At 41.6% G+C, this 23,271-nt stretch overlaps 1 protein-coding gene across 2 annotated transcripts in view; it reads left to right on the forward strand.

Annotated features, from left to right (window-relative positions):
• crhr1 (corticotropin releasing hormone receptor 1) overlaps positions 1-23,271 on the forward strand; it is a 225,810-nt gene that overhangs the window by 91,495 nt on the left and 111,044 nt on the right. For both annotated transcript variants that reach the window (XR_015480667.1, XM_087244227.1), the window contains exon 4: positions 1,872-1,991. Coding sequence is in view for 1 of the 2 variants with exons in the window: in XM_087244227.1 (XP_087100353.1) it covers positions 1,872-1,991 (120 nt within the window). In the remaining variant the exon portion in view is untranslated. The remainder of the gene's footprint in view (positions 1-1,871; positions 1,992-23,271) is intronic.

Here is a 23,271-nt window from a genome sequence, read left to right on the forward strand (position 1 = left end):
ACAGTTTGGTGACGCTGTCTGAGCCTTACGTCATAATTTTTTTTATTACGCCGGTAATACCGGATACCGGGGTAAAATATGGAGGCGGTTTGACGGTCTCAAAATTTGGACACCGCCCAAGCCTATTCCCAGTACTAGGTTATGGCTGGAAGAGCATATACGCCGTGTAAAAGGTATGCTGGAGTAGTTCGCGGTTCATTCCACTGTGGTGACCCCTGGTAAATAAGGGACTAAGCTGAAGAAAAATTAATGAATGAATATTTATTTGTCTACAAGCTAGCCATTATTTGACTGCTTCACAGTTTAACACATGATAATGTGTTACAGTTCAAAGCAATCATAATAAAGTTAGTAGTTTATAAGGTTTTGTAATGATTCCATTATATGAGAATAGGGTTGACTATACTACAAGTATGTTCAGTGCCCACCAATTTTTTTTTTTTTCAGCAGGGCTGGGTAAGGAATTGTATGAGTACTATAGAAAAAAAAAAAGTGAAATTTTGTCCTTAGAATATCATTAAAACCAAAAAACTCAAAAAAGATTTTGTTAAGGGGTGTCAGAGGCATAATTTAACCAAATACATTGAAAAAAAATAATTACCTACAAATTCTAAAACGGATTAAAGAATTAGATAAAAAAAATCCATATATATATATTTTTGATTGACCACAGAACAATGATATGCCTATTTAAATTGCCTAAACAACTTAATTAACCTAATAAAAAATGTAATCACACTTTAAACTGAATACTTTTATCCAGTAAATAACTAGTAAAATATTATGTAGTGTCAATCAATCGTTCATTAATTTTCTTTTCGGCTTAGTTATTAATCTGAGGTCGTTACAGTGGAATGAACCACCAACTTATCCAACATATGTTTTAAGCATGACACCAATGCACATGACAGCAACTCAGTGCATTTAAGCATGTAGACATGGTCAAGACGATCTGCTGCAGTTCAAATTCAGCATTAGAATAAGGAAGAAAGGTGATTTAAGTGACTGAACGTGTCTTGGTTGTTTGTGCCAGACGGGCTGGTCTGAATATTTCAGAATCTGTGGATCTACTGGGATTGTCACTCACAACCATCTCTAGGGTTTACAGAGAAGGGTCATAAAAAGAGAAAATATCCAGTGAGTGACAGTTCTGTAGGTGCAAGGTCTTGTTGATGCCAGAGGTCAAAGGGGAATGGCCAGACTGGTGCAAGCTGCTAGAAAGGCAACAGTAACTCAAATAACCACTCGTACAACCAATGTATGCAGAATGGTATGCATGGTTTTTTGAACATGACAATGAGTTTTGAACTCAAATGGCCTCCACATTCACCAGATCGTAATGCAATAGAGCACCTTTGGGATGTGGTGGAACAGAAGATTTGCATCATGGATGTGCAGCCGACAAATCTGCAGCAACTGCGGGACCAAAATCTCTAAGGAATATTTGCAGTGCCTTGTTGAACCTAAGCCATGAAGGATTAAGGCAAAAAGGGGTCCAACCTACAGTAGTACTAGTAAGGTGTACCTAATAAAGTGGCCAGTGAGTGTACAAGCTACAGTAGCATGCTCCAAAACAGTGACAGAATTCATTCATTCATTTTCTTTTTGGCTTAGTCATTTTATTAATCATGGGTCAAACTAACACATGATTTAATAGCATTTTTAGATGAATACAATTATTTTAAGATGGGTTTTTAGCACATTTTACTTTAATTTCTTTCAAAACACGAAAAATTATGAGAAGTGCCAAACTACAAAATCACTGAAAAGTATAATTAGTTCTTGGTGTCATTACTTTGTCATTAAAAATCCATTATGTTGAGTCATTTCTTAACATTTACACTCAGACCTCCTCCTCCTCTGCCTTTCAGGTTTATTCTGTAACACTTCCATTGATGGCATTGGAACATGCTGGCCCAGGAGCAGTGCTGGAGAGGTGGTGTCCCGGCCCTGTCCCGAATCCTTCCTTGGGGTCCGATACAACACCACCAGTAAGTGCCCAGTATTTACACTGAGCTTTTTTTTTTTCACTTTTATCCCATCTGGAAGACTCCATCTGCTCTTGTTTACAAGAACACAAGCTGTTTATTGTTTTATATCTGTTTTATCGAAGATCTAGTTGCCCGACTCTTATAGTCTCGCGTTCTCTTGTCAAGTCAATGTTGTCGGACTTCAAACAATGGCAGGTCTTTGGGGATATTTCTGCGCCTGTGTCGTGTGGACGTAATGTTTTGGATGAATATATACATCTGGCACTGCTTGATAGGAACAGCAGCAGTGCTAGCGTCATAAGCAAGCTGACAGCTGAGAGCTTCAGTACATAACAAGCTTTCAGATTTGTGTTTGCATGTGTGTGAGAAAGAGGGAGGGAGTTTGTGTGTGTAAGTGTGCGTGCGTCTGCCAAATTGGCCTGTGTGTGGCGGGCTGCATGTAGGTCAGTTTTGGAGCTGTTGTTTGCTACCAAGTAATGTTTTACCATTGCTAACAAGCTCACTAATTGTTCTGCCAATGTGAGTGTATGCAGACTGTGTCTTATGTGGTGTGTGTGTGTGTGTGTGTGTGTGTGTGTGTGTGTGTGTGTGTGTGTGTGTGTGTGTGTGTGTGTGTGTGTGTGTGTGTGTGTGTGTGTGTGTGTGTGTTTACTGGCTGTAATGAGAGAGAAGCTACTGTGAAAAGGTGTTACAGTCTCCCTCAGAGACAGATAGTTGTTCCATCTTCTCCCTGTGGATGGAAGGGGAGGTTTAATAAAATGAAACTTTTGTCATCTTCCAGCTTTTTTCATTTCTTTCTTTTTAATTCAATTGTCAATTTGTTATTTATTTTGTTTGTTTCTTTTTGTCTTCTCTTTAATTGTTCCTACATTTCTCCTCATCTCTCATTCATTGTCTTTCTTTCTGCTTGTCTTGTTTTGTCCTTTCATTTTAACTGTTCATTCTATTTCCCTTTCATCGTTTTGCTTCATTGAACTGTCCTTTTTTCCATCATCCTTCCTTCCTTCCTTCTTTCCTTCCTTCCTTCTGTCCGTCCTTCTTTCCTTCCTTCCTTCTGTCCGTCCTTCCTTCCTTCTTTCCTTCCTTCTTTCCTTCCTTCTTTCCCTCCTTTCTTACAGGTTTGTATTTTACTTTATTTCTATCATTCCTACATTTATTCTTTTGTTTATGTTGATCCTTCTTTCCTTCCTTCCTTCCTTCCTTCCTTCCTTCCTTCCTTCCTTCCTTCCTTCCTTCCTTCCTTCAGTCCTTCCTTCCTTCCTTCCTTCCTTCCTTCCTTCCTTCCTTCCTTCCTTCCTTCCTTCCTTTCTTTCCTTCATTTTCCTTCATTTCATTTTATCTTCACATTCTCTCTTATTATTTGTCTTCCTGTCTTCCTTCCTTTCCCTTTTCTTTTCTAGGACTGTAATCATAGCTGCACCTAAGTCTGGTTTACTTCTGTCAAATAAACCCTGTGGGCTGCATATTCACAAGCCTTTACAGATCTCTCAACTTTAATATTAGAGATAGTGTTAGATTAACAAAACATTTTTGAGCGCAAATAAGCACAACACAGTGGATCTTCCAAGTATGTAAAAGTGGATCTGCACTTCTCAACTCAACTGCACAATGTGATTGACTGAACAGTATGCATTAGTATGTGCTTTAATTCAATCGTGTTGATTGATTGATTGATTGATTGATTGGGTGATTGATTGATTGATTGATTGATTGATTGATTGATTGATTGATTGATTGATTGATTCATTCATTCATTCATTCATTCATTCATTCATTCATTCCTAGAAGCACATGTTGCTTGTTTAGTGAACAGATAAGGACAAGTAAAGTTTTGTTAATTTTTTTTTTCTTAGGAGAGAGGTAAATGACAGAATAAAGTTTGATGCCATATTCATTAATATAGATATAATATTATAAAATAAATATATGAGAATACAGAAATTGTGCCAAGGGACAGAGAGAACGTTCGAGGTTACTAAAGTAACCCTTCGTTCCCCGAGGAGGGGAACGGAAGCACTATAAGTGGATTTGATTGTAAAATCCACGCATTGGGAGATTCGGTTCAGAAGCTACTCGTCTGAAAGAGTATTGAACGGGCCAATTAAGAATGAATTGGCAGCGCAAGCCTGCGCAGGTGAGCGGCATAAGCAATCAACTGAGTATATAAGCTCACCTGGCGCCAGCAGACGCTATCCTTTTTAAGCTGAAGAGACTTTTAACAGCTAAGGGACAGTCATTATGGCGACGGAGTATAGTGCTTCCGTTCCCCTCCTCGGGGAACGAAGGGTTACTTTAGTAACCTCGAACGTTCCCCTTCGGGGGGAACTCCAGCACTATAAGTGGATTTGATTGTAAAATCCACGAGTTGGGAGCCCATTGAAAGCGCCATAATGACTGCACCTTACCAACACCCACCATGAGAGAGCGGTCAGGCAAGCGTGACGCACCCAGATCACGAGAGGCGTGGTCCTCCAACGTGCCCTTGGCCCTAACTTATCCTACTTCAAAGAAGTTTTACGGAATAGGTATCTTTTTTGGGAGTCGCTAGCGTCTAGATAATTCTAGGAAACACGACAGTACGTTGGGAAGCGTGCCATCCCAGTAGGGAGGACGCTGCGGAGACCATCCGCACCCAATAGGGGGAACAATGGAATTACATATGGACTAACCCTGAAAAGGGGGAGTGCGCATAAGAAGGTGGTTAGCAGATAGGGAAAGCACGGGTCCGCCCAGGGGGGGAACTTAACCGTGGCGGAAAAGCATATGGGGATCACCAGCGGGGATCGGCCATAGCAGGCACCTATACCCAAAACGCGGGCTGACCAGCGGGCAGACCTACTACGTAATGGGCCAGCAAGTGACTCCTCCGCTGAGTCAGTGCTGGGGGCCTCGAAGGAATCTGCAGGGCTCACCGAATGGGGAACTTTACTGACAGACAGGAGGGTGCACATCTCTCCGTGTTAGGGAAAAAAAGGCACCGCAAGCGTGTACAACACCTACCGAGTTGTTTCCTCAATCACCAAAGGTACCTAACACCCTTGAGGAAACCGGCTCCACTCGCAGATTATAAAATCTTGCAATGTGTTGGGTGTCGCCCAGCCCGCAGCTCTACAATGTCTGCTAAAGAGGCGCCACGCGCACACGCCCAAGAGGATGCAACGCTCCGAGTGGAGTGCGCATGCACTCCTGGAGGGCGCGGCTGGCCTCTGCTCAAATAAGCACATGAAATGGCCTCCACAATCCAGTGGGATAAACGTTGTTTAGACACGGCACTTCCCTGCTGCCGTCCGCCATAACAGACAAAGAGCTGCTCAGAAGATCTAAAGTTCTGAGTACGGTCCACATAAATGCGCAGAGCGCGAACTGGACAAAGTAAGGACAGGGCTGGGTCTGCCTCCTCCGGGGGCAGCGCTTGCAGGGTTACTACCTGATCTCTAAAGGAGTGGTAGGAACTTTGGGCACATAACCCGGGCGGGGTCTCAGAATAACGTGAGAAAATCCCGGCCCGAATTCCAGGCACGAGTCACTGACCGAAAATGCCTCCAGGTCCCCGACCCTGTTAATGGAGGCCGACGCGACCAGCAGAGCTGTCTTCAGGGACAGAAATCTTAAAGATACTGTATCGAGTGGCTCGAAGGGATCAAATCGCAGGCTCGCATGAGAGGGGGGCGAGTTGGATTAATTCGCCTAGCTCCTCTGAGGAACCGGATGATGAGGTTATGCTTTCCCACGGTGCCGCCAGCCACCGCGTCATGGTGAGCGGAGATGGCAGCAACGTAAACCTTGAGAGTGGAGGGCGACAGCCTGCTGTCCAGCTTCTCTTGAAGGAAAGAGAGCACAACACTGATCTGGCAAGATCGGGGGTCTTCTCTGCGAGAGACACACCACTCAGTGAATAGACTCCACTTCAGGGCGTAGGCGCGCCTCGTGGAGGGGGCTCTAGCCTGAGTGATGGTATCAACCACCGCGGGCGGCAGGTTACCTAAGTCTTCCTCGCGTCTATGGACCACACGTGGAGGCTCCAGAGATCGGGACGAGGGTGCCAGACGGTGCCTTGTCCCTGAGAAAGTAGGTCCTCTCTCAAAGGGATCTGCCAAGGGAGGGCCGTCGCGAGGAGGGAGAGCTCTGATATCCAGGTTCGGTTGGGCCAGAGGGGCGCAACTAACAAAACCTGCTCCTCGTCCTCCCTGACCTTGCACATTAACAGCGCGATCAGGCTCACTGGGGGAAACGCATACTTGCGTACGCCCCGAGGCCAGCTGTGGGCCAGTGCATCCGTGCCGAGAGAGCCCTCGGTAAGGGAATAAACAACTGGCAATGAGCGCTCTCGGGGGAAGCAAACAGATCGATCTGGGCCTCCTCGAATCGCGCCCATATCAGCTGGACAGACTCGGGGTGGAGTCTCCATTCTCCAGATTGAATCTGCTGCCGTGAGAGCACATCGGCTGCACGGTTGAGCATACCTGGGATGTGAATGGCGCGCAGCGACTTCAGCCGCGGGTGACTCCAGAGGAGCAGACGGCGGGCGAGCTGAGACATGCGGCGAGAGCGCATACCCCCCATGCGGTTGATATACGCCGCCGCCGCCGCACTGTCCGTCCTGACCAGCACGTGTTGCTGCCCCAGCGCCGAAAAAACGGCGGAGAGCAAGGAACACTGCCAACAGCTCTAGGCGATTGATGTGCCAATGCAGCTGGGCACCTACCCACAGGTCCGCAGCTGCATGCCCGCAACACACGGCTCCCCAGCCTGTGCTGGAAGCATCTGTCGAAACAACAACATGACTGGACGCCTGTCCCAGAGGCACACCGGCCTGCAGGAACGAGGGGTCGTTCCAGGGGCTGAGGGTGCGGCGACACAGCGCAGTAACAGAGACTCGGTGTGTGCCCGCATGCCATGCGCGTCTCGGAACTCGATCTTGAAGCCAGTGCTGAAGTAGTCTCATATGGAGCAATCCGAGCGGCGTGACGGCCGCAGCGGAAGCCATATGCCCCAGGAGCCTCTGAAATATTTCCGTGGGACCACTAACTTGCTGTCGAGCTCCCTCAGACAGTTCAGCAGCAGGCGAGCGCGCTCTCCGGAGAGGCGCGCTACCATGGTGACCGAGTCCAGCTCCATCCCGAGAAAAGAGATCCTCTGCACCGGGGCGAGTTTGCTCTTTTCCCAGTTGACCTGCAACCCCAATAGGCGGAAATGCCGGAGCACCTCGTCTCTGTGCGCAGTCAATTGCTCCCAAGAGTGGGCTAAAATCAGCCAGTCGTCGAGATAATTGAGTACGCGGATGCCCGCAAGCCGCAGAGGCGCTAGGGCACCCTCCGCGAGTTTGGTGAAGACCCGCGGAGACAGAGAGAGCCCGAAGGGGAGGACCTTGTACTGCCATGCTCGACCTTCGAACGCAAACCGCAGAAACTGACGGTGGCGTGGAAGAATGGAGACATGAAATACGCGTCCTTCAGGTCTATGGCTGCAAACCAATCCTGAGGACGAACGCATCGGAGGATGCGCCTCTGCGTAAGCATTCTGAACGACAGCTTGTGAAGGCAGCGATTCAAAACGCGCAGATCTAGGATTGGCCGTGACCCACCGCTCTTTTTGTGTACGATGAAGTACGGGCTGTAAAACCCGCTCTCCATCTCGGCTGGAGGTACCGGCTCGATTGCACCTTTCGCCAGGAGGGCAGCAATCTCCTCTCGCAAGACAAGGGCGGACAGGGGATAGACCCTGGTGAAATACACGCCCGTAAACCTGGGAGGCCGTTTGGAGAACTGTAGTTCGTAGCCGAGTCTGATCGTGCGTATGAGCCACCGCGAGGGGCTGGCCCGCGCTAACCAGGCAGGCAGAGCCCTCGCTAATGACGTCATCGCAGCAATCGTTGACGTACCCGCGGAGGGGCAGCGAGGAGCGGGTGTGCTGATCCGGGGAGCGCGAGGGTCCCACAGAAGAGCTGGAGGAGAGCGATTCGCTCTGGCTCCGCACCCTGACTCCGGAGGGGGGGCTTGGGGGCTGGGAGAAGGGAGACCGTCCCCCCAGCGCCCGTGAGCCGCTGGCGGAGCATGCAGACCCTGCGAGCTGAGAGGCGGCGCGTCCCAGGCTGGCAGGGCCTGCAGTGCCCGTGAGCCACTGGCGGAGTGCACCGAACCTACGAGCTAGAGAGCTGAGCTCAAACTGGCAGATTTCGGGCTGTCACCTCTGGAGAAGTGGAAAAGTGCCCTTTCATTTCATGGCAGTAAAAAGTGCCGTTGGAAATGGCACCCCGCCCTCCAGCGGGGAAAGAGCAAGTTCCCTCCTCTCCAGATGACCTGTCCCAGGGACGCTTCGCGGTCCGTTGCCAGACTTAGCGGCGTTCCGGGCAGGGGGAGTGGCCTGCTTCCGAGGTGCTCGACGCGCTCGCTTCGCCAGAGGCGAGTGCGGGGGCGGTGCAGCTCTCGTAGGCGGGCGCCTTCGGCGAGGAGCAGGTATGGATGGCACGGCGGGCGGAGCGGGCTTACGGGGCCGCCGATTAGACATCACCCATCGGACTGCTCTCTCACTGCCTCGAATTCCTGGGTGAATTCGCAGACTGTGTCGCCGACTAGCTTGGGATATGGGCGAGTCAAGAAAGCGGACTTTGTCAACTTCGCGCATATCACCAAGTTTTGTTAGAGGTGGGGCTTCTGGACCACTAGTGTGGACATCGTCCTCCCCAGAGCACACGCAGCGGACTTAGTAGTCCGAAGAGCTTAGTCGGCTGCGGTGCGAAGCTCATAAGCCTGGGTTGGACCCACCCTCGTGCAGCTCAGCCAGCGCCTGCGCTTGGTAGCGCTGGACGGTGGCTATCGCATGCAAGGCGGATGCAGCCTGGTCCGTAGCTTTGTAAGCTCTAGCTCCGAGGGAGCCGAAACTCACAGGCTTTGGATGGGAGACAAAGCAGACCCCGCCAAGAAGAGGCGCTGTGCGGATTAACCGCCATAGCACACTCAACCTGAGGAATCGCCACATACCCCCTGGCTGCTCCACCACCAAGAGTGGTGAGGGTGGAGGGACACGCAGCACGAGCAGAAAAAGGTGCTCTTTAAGACCGTGCGAGCCTACTGTGCGTCGCCGGGAAGAAGGGAACGCCCCTCTAGTCGGTCCGGCCGCGGAGCTGGGGGATAAACCATCTCCAACCCACGGCCGAAGCAGCCCGGGAAAGCACGGCTAACACGTCCGTTTCAGTATCCGTTTTGACAGCGCTCACCTGCCCGAAGGGGGCGAGCGGGTCCGGATCATCGTCGGACAATGAAAGCCCACCCTCCGATGCCGCGGAGGACATCTGATCTCCGGTGACAGCGAGCGTGAGAGCTACCATCTGATTAGACGGATCACTCCCAGCGCCTGAAGCTTGGATGGAGCGCTTGGAGGAGCGAGAGGTCCGCGAGCCCTTAGGCGGCGGATTATCTCTCGCTGGAACCCTCAGATCTGCCCGAGCGCCCGCTGCAGAACAGGAGGCGACTGGGGCGGCTTGCTCTCTCACGAGAGTTTGCCGCGATCTCAACTGCGCGACGGTCATGGCCTCGTAGTGACGACATGAACCGCCCCCGAGCACCACATTAACATGCTGGACCCCAAACATGTAATGCAGTGATCGTGCCCATCATCCGGAGCCAGGAAACCCCCGCAACCAGAAACGCACAGTCGGAGCGCCGTCTTGAAAAGGACGTGCTGCACGACTGTGTTGCTCTTTTAGGATGCTTTGCAACAATACGCACCGCTCTGGAGGACCGGACCCAAAGGGACGCCAGGCAAGGGAGAAACCCAGCTCGACCATCTGCCGCTGCGTGGACTCGCTCTGGACCGGGAGACACTCGTTCGCTCGAAGTGGCTGTAGACAGCAGGAGGAACCCTCATGAAGCTCGATCAGAAAAGTCTCTGAAGCGAAAAGGATAGCGTCTGCTGGCGCCAGGTGAGCTTATATACTCAGTTGATTGCTTATGCCGCTCACCTGCGCAGGCTTGCGCTGCCAATTCATTCTTAATTGGCCCATTCAATACTCTTTCAGACGAGTAGCTTCTGAACCGAATCTCCCAATGCGTGGATTTTACAATCAAATCCACTTATAGTGCTGGAGTTCCCCCCGAAGGGGAACTAGAGTTCTCATTTGTTTGTTCGGTTTTATCATTGATAATGGTCACATTTTCTTGTTCATCTGGAAGAAAGCTTAAAAAAGAGATGCAGTAAAATGTGAATAAAATTAGTTTGGAACGCTCTGTTGATAAGTGTTTTCAAATAATTTGTAAATAAATACTCTTATATATGAAAGTAGGACCCTTAAACCATAGACACCAGATAAGTTGGTTAGTGTTTTAAGATTTACTGGACCTAGCAGCACAAATGATTTGTATAGTCCTGTGGCAGCAGCATATTGTAAAGCTTGGGGCAGTGTGTGCAGCCGAAGCAGGAACATAGTGTTCACAGTGCACTGCACACAGTCTGTGCTCATCTATTGGTTTTTACCTGGTTTATATATGTATTTCCCCAACTGGAGTTACATTTGTATATATTAATGAGAAAAATAATTAATAAATTAATAAATTGCTGAATTCAAATTATTTTATTGGCTAATCGACATTTTGATGTACATTTAATTTTTTTTTTATCAGTTTAGAACGTACTAACCATATATAAATATTACATAAATAAATATTATAGTAAATATTTTGGGTAACATGGTTGCCTTACAGCAAGAAGATCACTAGTTTGAGTCCCGGCTGGGTCAGTTGGCATTTCTGTGTAGAGTTTGCATGTTCTCCCCATGTTGGCGTGGGTTATCTCCAGGTGCTTCAGTTTCCTCCACAAGTCCAAACACATGCGCTATAGGTGAATTGAATGAACAGATGTTATAGATGTTTCCCAGTACTGTGTTGCAGCTGGAAGGGCATCCACTGTGTAAAACATATGCTTGATAAGTTGGTGACCCCTGATGAATAAAAGGACTAAGCCAAAGGAGAATGAATGAATGAATGAATGAATAAATAAATGAATGAATGAATGTACTAATGTATTTGATCACTTATCACTGTGTGTGCAAAAAAATGCATTACATGGCATTTGCATTTCACCAGAACAGTACAAACCGCAAGCAAAATGAACCAATCGATGACTTTGTGGAAATTCGGCTTGTCACAGAGGTAAAGAGGTGGGCATTAGTTCAATCAATACCACACAAAGCAAGATAATTATTTCAATGACAGATGCAAGAGCACTGGAATATACTCGCATCACATTCCAAAATAAACTTGCATTACCCAAACAGACAAACAGTATCGAATGACACCGCCATGAGGTTTTGCTTTCTGCGAATTGAGTGTACTGTCAGTGCTGTAAACGATAGGATCGTCAAACATGTACTTGCCTATCTTATTGACCTTTCTAATGAGCTTTCTGCTGCCAGAATCATTCATTAGCTATTGAAAATCCATCTTGCCTTTTGACTAATTGCAAACTCTCTCTTGAAATCCACACAAAGACATCTCCAGTCCCTTACAGTGAAATGTCTTTTATGGGACCCTCGAATTAAGAAGACAGTCTACTAACACTCTAATGACTGATACTTGATGTGCTTTATTTGCAAAGCAACTTATACTCAACAAAATATCAAAGAACTGTAACACATCAAGCCAACAAAAGCCAATGTGCTACATCTGGGCCAAAACATTCATGCTTTAACACACTGCAAAAAATACAGTCAGTAGGTCACTAGCATTAACAGTTTGTGTGTGTGTATACTTTTTTTACATGCCAGTGGGGACTTAAACCTGAATTCACACACTGTATAGGGACCAAGATTGAGGTTCACTTGGGTAAACCTGCTTATAATTCACACAGAATGAAGTGATTTATCCCCACTAGGATATAGGAAAAAGTGTGTGTGTTTGTGTATGTGTGAGAAAATAACCCTCTATATTAGCATCAGTATCTGCAGTCTATATTTATCATTCAGAAAAGGAAATTGAAACTAGGACTACAGACACAAACATTTAACAAAGTGGCAGTCACCTACAATTTTAAATATGAATGATGTTCACTTTCTTTGTTCCCGGCAGCTCGCATGGCTATGAATATATTTGTGTAATGAAATGCTCTGGTAAGATGACATACAATTAGAACACCCGTCTGTCTGTGCCATCTTTAATTTTTTTTTCTCACTTTCATCATCTTTAAATCTTATTTATTTATTTATTTATTTTTATTTATTTTTTTGTTAAGCATCAACTTGTATGAAAGACTAAGTAGCCAGTGAGAGTTCTGCCTCACCAATGCTGGCAGCCAATCAGAGTCCTTTCTAAGTGATGACGTAGATGTTGACAGTCAATCAGAGAGTTCTCCCTCTCACTATTACCGCCAGCTGCATGCTGACAGCCAATCAGAGTTCTCTTAGCAAGCACTCAGCAGTCTCTCGATAACATTGGCTGTGGGCTGAATGTTGGTTTGGTGTTTCATGGGAAGATCTAAGGAAAGTAACACATTTTGAATGAAGAAGTGTGAAAAGTTTGACATTTTGTATAGAGAGTTTGGGAAAATATATTGCTGCAGTCATTTAAAGGCGTTTACTGTGTTGAGACTTCATATTCATATTTATTTCCCTTGCCTTTAAATTTCATCTGTTAAAAGTGCTCTGTTTTTCCTTGCTCTATGTTTTTGTGAAATATCTAAAAAAGAAACAAAATCGAAGGCGGGTTAATTAATACAAATTAAAGTAATGTTTTCTATTTATTTTTGAAATATTATGTAATAAATTAGGAAAAGGATCTCAATGATATTTAGTTTTTGGCCCTTCATATGAAAAAAATTGGGCCCCCCGTCCCAGATGATATACAACATATGCAATTTTGATGCCTATGCTACACATCTCCTGATAAAAATTTGTAATAATACAATGAATCACATCAAATTTTTATTTTATTTTATTATCAATTATACTGTTATATACAAACTACATTGGTATAAATGGGCATCTTTTATTATTTAAATGATAATGGTCCAGAAACAAGCATTATATGTTCATATCAGACAACAGGTGGCAGCTGATCATATTCTTTTGTTAAAGTCATTTGTAAAGATTTTTCAATCTCGCGTATCTTTGAATTTGCAATTTAACTAAGTGCTTCCATATGTTCCTGATTTATTTCAAATCAATGCACACAATTAACTCTTACTATATATAGATTTAGCCTCTCAACGATACTATATATAAATGTATTAGAACAATATTGCCTACAATAATTTCCCACCAACAGTAAGACTATGTGTACATCTATTTATTATCTTCTACGTATTACATTGCATATTGTATGCTGTTTTGTCTTTTGGGAGAATGTTGTTGTATTATGTACTGTCTGTATTTTGCATGGAGCCAGCACCTAAGCTTTTCACTCATCATAGTAAACATGCTGCTGCTGATGTGAGAATAAAAGAGATTTGATTTGAATTGAATTTGAAGTTGAATTTAATTTACAGTTTTTTCTGAGGAAACTTGGATCATTTCGGGTTTGTACCTCTATGATGGCACTGTTTTATAAGCAATTTATTGAAGCATTGAAGCTGCATTGTAAAATAAGTATAGGTTAAGTAGTCTTGTGAAGGTGGCAGGCAAGATCATCGTTTTTAACCAAACTGGTCCAATGGTAATTTACCGTTATTATGTTTTAAAGAGAGCTCAGGGTATCTTATTCACCCAGGATCACCCATTGTAATTCTGTGTTTCAGTTGCTGCTTAAGGACGTCGTTTTAGAGTTCCTATATGCAGGACAAGCAGAATTAGAAATTCTTTTATAATGGTGGTCATTAGGTCTTCAAATGAGTTCAGTGGGAAGGGTATGCATCTAAAAATGGTAATTTGGTAATGTGTGGATGGAACTTCGCCTGTGTTATGGCATCTTGCTGCAATTTTAGTTTCCTAAACAGGATAAAAAAGTTGAGTCTGAATCTGTTATATATAAAAGGCACTGATTACAGTTGATTACGGAATATTTGGTGGAGATGCATCCTACCCTAAATCAGCAGCATAATGTTGTGCAAAGCAGAGCATTTTCTAGAATTTTCTATCAGCAGTGCTCAATTATGCTCCTGAAGATCCATCTTTCTGTAAAATTATCCCTAATTGAATACACCTGAGCCCATTAATCAAGCTCTCAACCCAAAATTGCTCCCCAATAAGTAGATCTGATCATGGCACATTATGTTTTGATTGCAGAAAATCTGAGTGGGATAAAAACAGGTGAGCTGTTTTTTATTCTCCTCTGGTTTTTTAGTAATTCATTAATTCATTTTCCTTCAGCGTAGTACATCATTTATCAGGGGTCACTACAGCGGAATGAACCGTCAACTATTCAGGCATATGTTGTATATCGCAGATGCCCTTCAAGCTGCAACCCATTACTGGGAAAGTAATTACTGAGAAAATAATTTGCAGCAAACCAAGCAACCTGCATTCATTAATTCTTTAGACTTCACAGTAAATTATATTAAGTCGCACATATAGTTTCTGGCACATGGGATTTACATCAATCAGTTTTCAATCATGTATTGATGATTCATGAGTAAGTGAACTATTCTTTACTTATCAATTTTTTTTTCTGCTATTTTGTCCCATGAGCAATTTGTGCAGCTCTCAAGTATTCAGGTTTTACAGTGCGTCAGCATCTGAAATTAATTATCTGTTTTGTGTGTACCTAATAAAGATTAACGAGCAAGTGAACAATTTTGGACACTGCAGCAGTCCTTTGGGTTTGTTTAGGTGTAAGTTCTTTCCAGCTCACAGTATTGACTTACTAATCTTCTCTTCCCCCTGTAGTGCACAATGGGTCATTTACTATAAGGGGTGGGTCATCTGAAGACATCCACAATCTATCTGAAAACAAATTTGGAAAGCAATTTAACTTAGGCTTACATTAGTGCTGTTCAGTGATCCAAATTTTAGGTTTGGTTACAGCTTGCAACAGTTCCAAGGCCCCCAGCACACTTGGCCTGGAAGTTTCTTGTGAGTTTGAAGATCTAGATTAGCAGGTTTTGTTGGAGTTTGCAATAAACTAAGAAGAGGCCCTTAAAGAGCAGATTTGGACAACATTGCTTTAAATTTGTATGCTTTCACTTCTCCTTATCTGCTTGTTAATTATGACGAGATGCAAACCAGCTTCCGGAACCAAGCGCTATATTAAACTGTATGGGGAGACTCATCAAATGGTAATAATAAATGTTTAAAAAGCGATGTAATACTTTCAAAAATCACGCTTGTAATCTACATATACAGTTAAAGTCAGAATTATTAACCCCCCTTTGAATTTTTTTTCTTTTTTAAATATTTCCTATATAAGGTTAAACAGAGCAAGGAAATTTCACAGTAAAAATCACATTATGTCTGATAATATTTTTATTTCTGGAGAAAGTCTTATTTGTTTTATTTTGGCTAGGAAAAAAAAACCAGTTTTTAATTTTTTAAAAAACATTTTACGGACAAAATTCTTAGTTTTTTTTTCAATAGTCTACAGAACAAACCATACAATACATTTCATAATTACCCTAACCTGCCTAGTTTACCTAATTAACCTAGTTAAGCCTTTAAATTTCACTTTAAGCTGTATAGAAGTGTCTTAAGAAATATCTAGTCAAATAGTATTTACTGTCATCATGGCAAAAAAAAAAAAAACAGTTATTAGAAATGAGTTATTAAACTTTTATGTTTAAAAATGTCTTGAAAAAATCTTCTCTCCGTTAAACAGAAATTGGGGAAAAAGTAAACAGGGGGGCGAATAATTCAGGGGGGATAATAATTCTGTATATAATATAAAATGTCCAGAAAGTGATTTTTTTTATAATAAATTGTTAAAATATTGATTTCTGGGATGCAACAAGTCTAGAGACTTGTCAAAAAAGTGGTCTTAAAAGAATATTTTCTTAATTCACATAAGTAGTGGCTTAGACCTGGAAACAGTATTTCATATGTCATGACTTAACAAGCGGATAGTTCTAAACCTAGCATCTAAATAACATAGCATGCCTCTCAAATTCATTAAACTGCACTGAACGTACAGTATGCTGTTCCATAGTTTAACCTTGTTCTATACACAAGTCTCCAATTGACAGTTACCTTTCTGCATATGCACTAAGGAGTTTGAACTGACAAGGCTTTAAAATATGTACAGCTGTTTTGTTTATTGTTGCCAGAGTAGTCAAAGCACAAGCTGTAACACCATGTCCAAACAATACACAATGCAACACTGCAACACACAATAAAACATTTTTTTTTTTTTTAAAGGAGTTTTCCATGTAATATGAGAAAACTAAAGTCTTTGCATTCGGGAACATTTGGGAATATAGCACATTCAGGTTTCCAAGGTGAATGTGGACCTTTGCTCTCAAGGTCGAACATCAAAAAATAAGATCAAGAATCATAGTGTTATTCTGGACTCAGATATGAGTTCCAGTAGCTATGTCAAAGCAGTAAATAAATCCGCAAGCTGTCATCCTAAAAAACAGTACAAGAATTAAATGCATTGACATTTATTGCCATACTAAAAGCAACAACAGATAGTTTACCTAAGAAATGTGCAAACACCAGTCACCCAGCTGCCTATTAATAATGTTTAAAATGTATTAGATTATATGCCTTTACCATGTCAGTGTCTATATGTTTTTGTCATGACACGTTTGGTGCAGACAGCCAAATTGATTGTCGCTGAAATCTTGTTGCATGTTGTTAGGACACCGTGTAAGACACAGCCTCTTTTGAAAAAGAAGTGGGAAGTGGAATCTCATTTGCATTTAAAGAGTCACATAAATACAGTGAATATTTGCTTTCACACAAAAAGGGGCATTTAGATCATGATGTAACAAAAGGGCACAACTTGACTCTTTTATAGTGGAATATTCGTGTGGCTGTCAGTATCATTATGTTAATCTAAAAGCAAAAGTCGAAGAGAGAATCATGATTTAACTAAATAACCTAAGTAACTTTAATAAAATCAGTGTTGATTTCATTTACACACAGCAAAACAGTGTCTCAAAATTGACCTTCGATTGTCATAATCATTTTGACTAGTTCATAGGCTTGTTCCAGGCTAAATTTTATACATAATACACTTCACAATAAAAGACTGCAGTTCAGATTGTGATTTATATGATTTTTTGGAAGATTGCCCACCCTCTTTCATTAGAGCTAGACTGCTATTTTTAGTGCACAGCATTTAAAATGTACACTTTTTTTTCATTCACTACCTCCCTATGTAGTGCATTCTAATACTATGGTTTGAAAATGGAATATCTTATGAAAGGCTTGTTTTAGCACATTGCGGCTCCTGGGGAAAATGTGAAGGCATAAAGTTCTGAGTTGCCACCTCCAGGCAAGTGTGTGAAAGTTAATTATACTCCCACTGCGGGAGGAGGGTTTTACATGATATGACATAACTCCTCATCCCTCCTCTTTCTCTCTCTCTCTCACTCTCTGCTTCTTCCTGTCTCACTTTCCTGCTCTTCTTCAGGCATTGTCAGTCTCTCTCTGACCTTGACAGACGCTTTTATTGCCTATGCGTTTTGCAAAGGCTGCAATTCAGCACTGTTTCAGTCAGCTTTTATGACAGGTAGAGAAAACTGGTTCAGTGGCAGCTGAGGAGGGTCTTTTTTTCATTATGCTAAGTGACATTTGTACTCCACGGGTCACCGGCAGAGCATAAAACAGAGCTTTGACAATATTCTGTATGTAGAAATGCACATATTCCTGTAATTGATTCTACATGGCTTCACAACCAGCTTTTGAAGCTGTGACCAATACTGAGTCCAAAAATGTATGTATGTACATTATATCCAGTTGAAGTCAAAATTATTAGACCTCCTGAGAGCAAAGATTTTTTCACAGTATATCCCATAATGTTTTTTTTTCTTCTGGAGAATATCTTATTTGCTTTATTTTGGCTTCAATAAAATCATATTTAAAATTTTATAAGGTCAATATTATCAGCCTTTTAAGCAAGATATTTTATTATTGTAACAGAACAAACCACTTTTATACAATGACTTGCCTTTATTACACTAACTTGCCTTATTAACATAATGTATCTAGTTAAGCCTTTAAATTGCATATTAAGTTAAATACTAGTTTCTTAAAAACTATCTAATAAAGTATTATAATCTGTTACCATGGCAAAGGTAAAAGAAATCTGATTTAGAGATAAATTATTAAAGCTATTATGATTAGAAATGTGTTGGGGGAAAAACAGCAAAAAACAGAAATTGGGGCCAATATTCAGCGGGCCAATAATTTTGGAGGGCTAATTCTGACTTTAACTGTATGTCTGTCATTCATTCATTCATTCATTCATTCATTCATTCATTCATTCATTCATTCATTCATTCATTTATTTGTTTTATTGGTCTTTTTAGTATGCTATATTCATATTGTCATATGCAACCCAGGCTCGTTCTAAAAAAAAGTACTGCTATATACATCTCTGAAGAGCGTTAAATACGTCCCAGGAGCTATGTATTTTTGCAGTTATTGTTTTCGTGAATCCACCAAGGGCTGCTATGTATGCTTTTACAGATCTCAAACTTGTCTTGCGAGTGCCATTCATGCCTGCTGTTCTTGTGTGAAACCATCAGAGGCCCCTGTCGACTGAATGATTGACTGACCGATCAACTGATCCACCCTCCTTCTTTCCTAAAACCCAACCAATTGTATTTCAAAAGCACAGATTGACCCGATTACCCATTTCCCTAAAGCCAATTGACATTTTTTTAAAAATCTGTACATACATTTTAGTTCAGCATCCAGAACTTTTGTGTAATTGCATCCCTGTTTAATGTTTGTCGTTTTTTTTTTTTTCATATTTATTTTCGTCACTTGTCACTTTATGTACACTAGAAGCTTCTTTAATTTAAACAAATTCCTTGTGTGTGTAAAGCACACTTGGCAATAAAACCAATTCTGGTTCTGATTCTGAAAAAGACTTCTGGCTACATAATTCGCAATCTTTAGTAATGTATATAGGGTTACATTTTCAAAATGACTTTTTTCAGTATAATGAAACAGGCCATAATTCACAGATTTTTATTCTAGTATGATGATAATACTAAAATATTATTTGAAAAGTAGAATTATATTAATAATAATAATAAAAAATAAATAAAAATAATAATAATAATAATAATAATAATAATAAAAATAATAATAATAAATAGATAGATAGATATTTTATATCATATTATTGTAATATTATAAAAAATAATAATATTGTGTAAAATAAGTCTGTTTTGCCCTTTAAAGACTTAATTTATTTAATCAGAAACACTGTAAAACAGTAATCTTGTGGAAAATATTGTTTTTATTCTGTATCCCAGTTTAAAGGGAATTCAATTATTACATTATTGATATTTTTGATATCAATGATGAGAGTATAAGTGACACGGTGGCTCAGTGATTGGCACTGTTGCCTCACTGCAAGAAGCTCACTGGTTCGATTTCAGGCTAAGTCAGTTGGCATTTCTGTGTGGAGTTGGCATGCTCTTGCTGTGTTTGCATGGGTTTCCTCCAGGTGCTCCGGTCCCCACAGTCCAAAGACATGCGGTATAGCTGAATTTAATAAACTAAATGGGCCGTTTTGTGTGTGTGTGTGTGTGTGTGTGTGTGTGTGTGTGTGTGTGTGTGTGTGTGTGTGTGTGTGTGTGTGTGTGTGTGTGTGTGTGTGTGTGTGTGTGTGTGTGTGTGTGTGTGTGTGTGTGTGTGTGTGTGTGTGTGTGTGTGTGTGTGTGTGTGTGTGTGTGTGTGTGTGTGTGTGTGTGTGTGTGTGTGTGTGTGTGTGTGTGTGTGTGTGTGTGTGTGTGTGTGTGTGTGTGTGTGTGTGTGTGTGTGTGTGTGTGTGTGTGTGTGTGTGTGTGTGTGTGTGTGTGTGTGTGTGTGTGTGTGTGTGTGTGTGTGTGTGTGTGTGTGTGTGTGTGTGTGTGTGTGTGTGTGTGAGTGAGTGAGTGAGTGAGTGAGTGAGTGAGTGAGTGAGTGAGTGAGTGAGTGAGTGAGTGAGTGAGTGAGTGAGTGAGTGAGTGTGTATGGATGCATCCCAGTACTGAGTTGCAGCTGGAAGGGTATCCGCTGTGCAAAACATATGCTGAATAATTTGGCAATTCATTCTGCTGTGGTGACCCCTGATGAATAAAAAGGACCATGCTGAAGGAAAATGATCTAATGAATGAATGATGAGAATATTTTTGTGGAAATGGCTTTTTTTTTTTGTGTTCAAATTAACTTTAATCAATTCAACAATGTTTATTATCAGTAAAAGGAAGTTACAAAATGCTCTTTCCAATACCAGAACAACAAAATGTAGTTTATTTTTGCTGTTTTTTTATATATTCTTCCTAATCACGAAGCTACTTTTCAACAAATATTTTAGCGCTCTTTATAAATAGCCCAGTACTGTGTTGTTTTCCAGCATTGTTCACTACTCATCACAGCAAAAACAAAAAAAGACTACAGTATGCTTTCCGAGGAATCACTGACTACCTTCTATTTGTCTGGTCTCAGCATCAGATCTGCTTCAGGCAATTGTGTGGTTGATCAGACAGGCTGAATGTGGAGGTTTGCAGGAGGCAGATGATTCACTGTGTAGCAGTTCCTCTGTGCCCTGTTTGCCTGTGTGAAGCTGCCATTCACCTTCAGATGCTCGATCGATATTGCCATGAGCAAATGGCGAAGACGAGAGGAAGTTAGTGAGAGAGTAATGGAAAGAGTGTTTCCTTCTCTGCAGTAAGTGTTTGAGTTGGCTTCAGGTTTTTTATTTATTATTATTTACCTGAGACTGAGTTTGTTGCTGTTTTAAGGCTCTGAGTGTAGACTCTCCAGATTTTACTTAGCAGTCAAGTTGAACTTTTGAATTGCATCAGAAAGTTCCTAAGGAAGTTCCCGATTAAAGTTCTTTCATGGTTTATTTGTTTACTGCTTGTTTATTTTAGAACTGAAGTCTTTCCCGGGAGATAAGACGAACTCTAAAAGGAAATGTTATTATCTGATGGTGATTCCTCTGCTTTCTCTTGCTATTTTATTGATGTGAAAGAAAACAAAAGACTTGTATGTATACAACAGATATACTGTTGCATCAGGGATGAGTGAATTGTAGATCATTTGACCAGTGACACACACAATCAAGCTGAAACAGCACTTTTTATGTGAGTGATGACACTTGAAAAGGTGGTTATGATATCATTGTACAAACTGTGGTGATTCTGCACATATTACTGCCAATCAGTTAAAGGGATTGAGACATCTGTATTGTTATTGCCTGTTTGCGGCTATCCAGAGAAAGGACGAGTGATTTTTATTTTCTTGGGAGAAATTAGGTCAATACAGAAAACATGGATGGATGATTGGATGGATCAATATAGAGGACAGATAGATGGGTCTTGTTTCCCCATCCCTGTTCCTAGAAGCACACCAACAATATATATTTTGAATGCCTTCCTTATCTAACCGATTCAGGTTTTGGAAAATATCTAGTGTTGGTGTGCCCTTAAGAACATGGTTGGGAAACACTGATATGGTTCAATTCAATTTATGTTTGTTTGTATAGCAATTTTACAATGCAGATTGTGTCAAAGCAGCTAAACATAGAACTTCTAGTAAATTAAAACTATCAGTCCAGTTTTTTTTTTTTTCATTTCGATGTGGTTTGATTTTACTGCTTAAAGTCCAAACACAAAAGAGCAAATCCATCGTTGTGCAGCTCCACAAGTCCCAATCTAAGCAAGCCAGTGGCGACAGTGGCAAGGAACGAACTTTACCAATTGACGAAAGTAAAGAAAAAAAAAAAAAACTTGAGAGAAACCAGGCTCAGTTGGGCACAACCATTTCTCCTCTGGCTAATCTTTTTGTGCAGAGTTGCAGTCTTGGTGGCAGAAGCTGCAGGTGTAAGTAGGTCACCAGTGGGTGTTCAGGCTGGCCCACAGGATCAATGCGTAGACTTAGTCACTGGAGTATTTCAGGAATAAGTCTCATGCTCTCCACTCTTCCATGACCGCCACAGCACCTGCTCAGGATACAGCCTAGTCCAGGATTATGGATACCTTGGCATCATTTCTTCACAGATCTTGGATCACATCAATGGTGCTGCACAATCTCTAGAGGCCTCGGGATATGATGATGGGTGGATGGATGAATAGATGGATGAATGGATAGGTCAGTATGGATGGATGGATTGATGTGTCAATATAAAGGGCAGCTGGATGGATTCCACTGTAATTGCCCTCTACTGAGTCTCTTATGATCACCATTTATTAAATCAAGGCTGTAATATTCTGATGTGTTATTACAGTTTTAAAAATGTATATCTATTGTTGTTTTATATATTTTAACATATTAAAAAAAAAATAGAAAATAAAATGTAATCGAATAAAAACTTTGAACAAATTGAAATACATTGCCTCTAGTCAAGTTGAGCTTTATTCTCATTGCGCTACATGTGTGGACAATATATAGAGGAAGGAAATATCGTGTCTCGCAGGACAACCGTGCTACATAAATTAATCATAAATAGAACAGAACACTGGACACATGAGCTATTTTAAGAAAAAAAGAAAAAAATAACTATCCATACCTAACATACTATAAGATATGTGACGTGACTGTAAAAAAATATATATATATACTAGCTTTGGAGACATAACATAAATTCCGCTTGGCTGTGTTGAAAATGACAACAGTGTATTCAAAATGCACTGCGTCCCCACTGAGCACAATTGTAAACATGAAGATCGCTAAAACGGAACAGTAAAAATACTTTGAAAGCAAATTACAAAAGAGTGATGACTTTTGTCACTTTAGTTTAAATGTTAATATGTTCTAAACAAATAAAGCATAAGGGGGATAACTGGGAAAAGAACACACATCTTTTTTTACATCTGTGTTACCAGCAGTTTTAATTATTGATACAAACGCGCACTTCATAGCCGATCTATATTAAATGGATAAAAGTGCTTAATTGTCTGGAACTTAAAATGTAATGAAAACTTTGTTATTTATTTACACAGCCATAATTATAAAATTAATACTAGTAATAGTAATACGAGAATGGAAAACAATAACATTCAATCAAAAAAACCCAATGCATTAGGTAAAAATAACCCATAGTTGGGAAGGTGCTATAATAATAGTTGGGTAATATGTTGGGGTGTTTTTAACCCAAATATTTTAACTAAGTATATATTACTTGTACCAACAAACATAAGAGTCTTCATAGATTAGACTCAGCATTATTAGAAGTTTTACAGCATGTGTTCAAATTAG

The sequence above is a fragment of the Danio rerio genome, chromosome 3 (genome assembly GCF_052040795.2).
Source record: "Danio rerio strain M-AB ecotype USA chromosome 3, GRCz13ab, whole genome shotgun sequence".
NCBI lineage: Eukaryota > Metazoa > Chordata > Actinopteri > Cypriniformes > Danionidae > Danio > Danio rerio.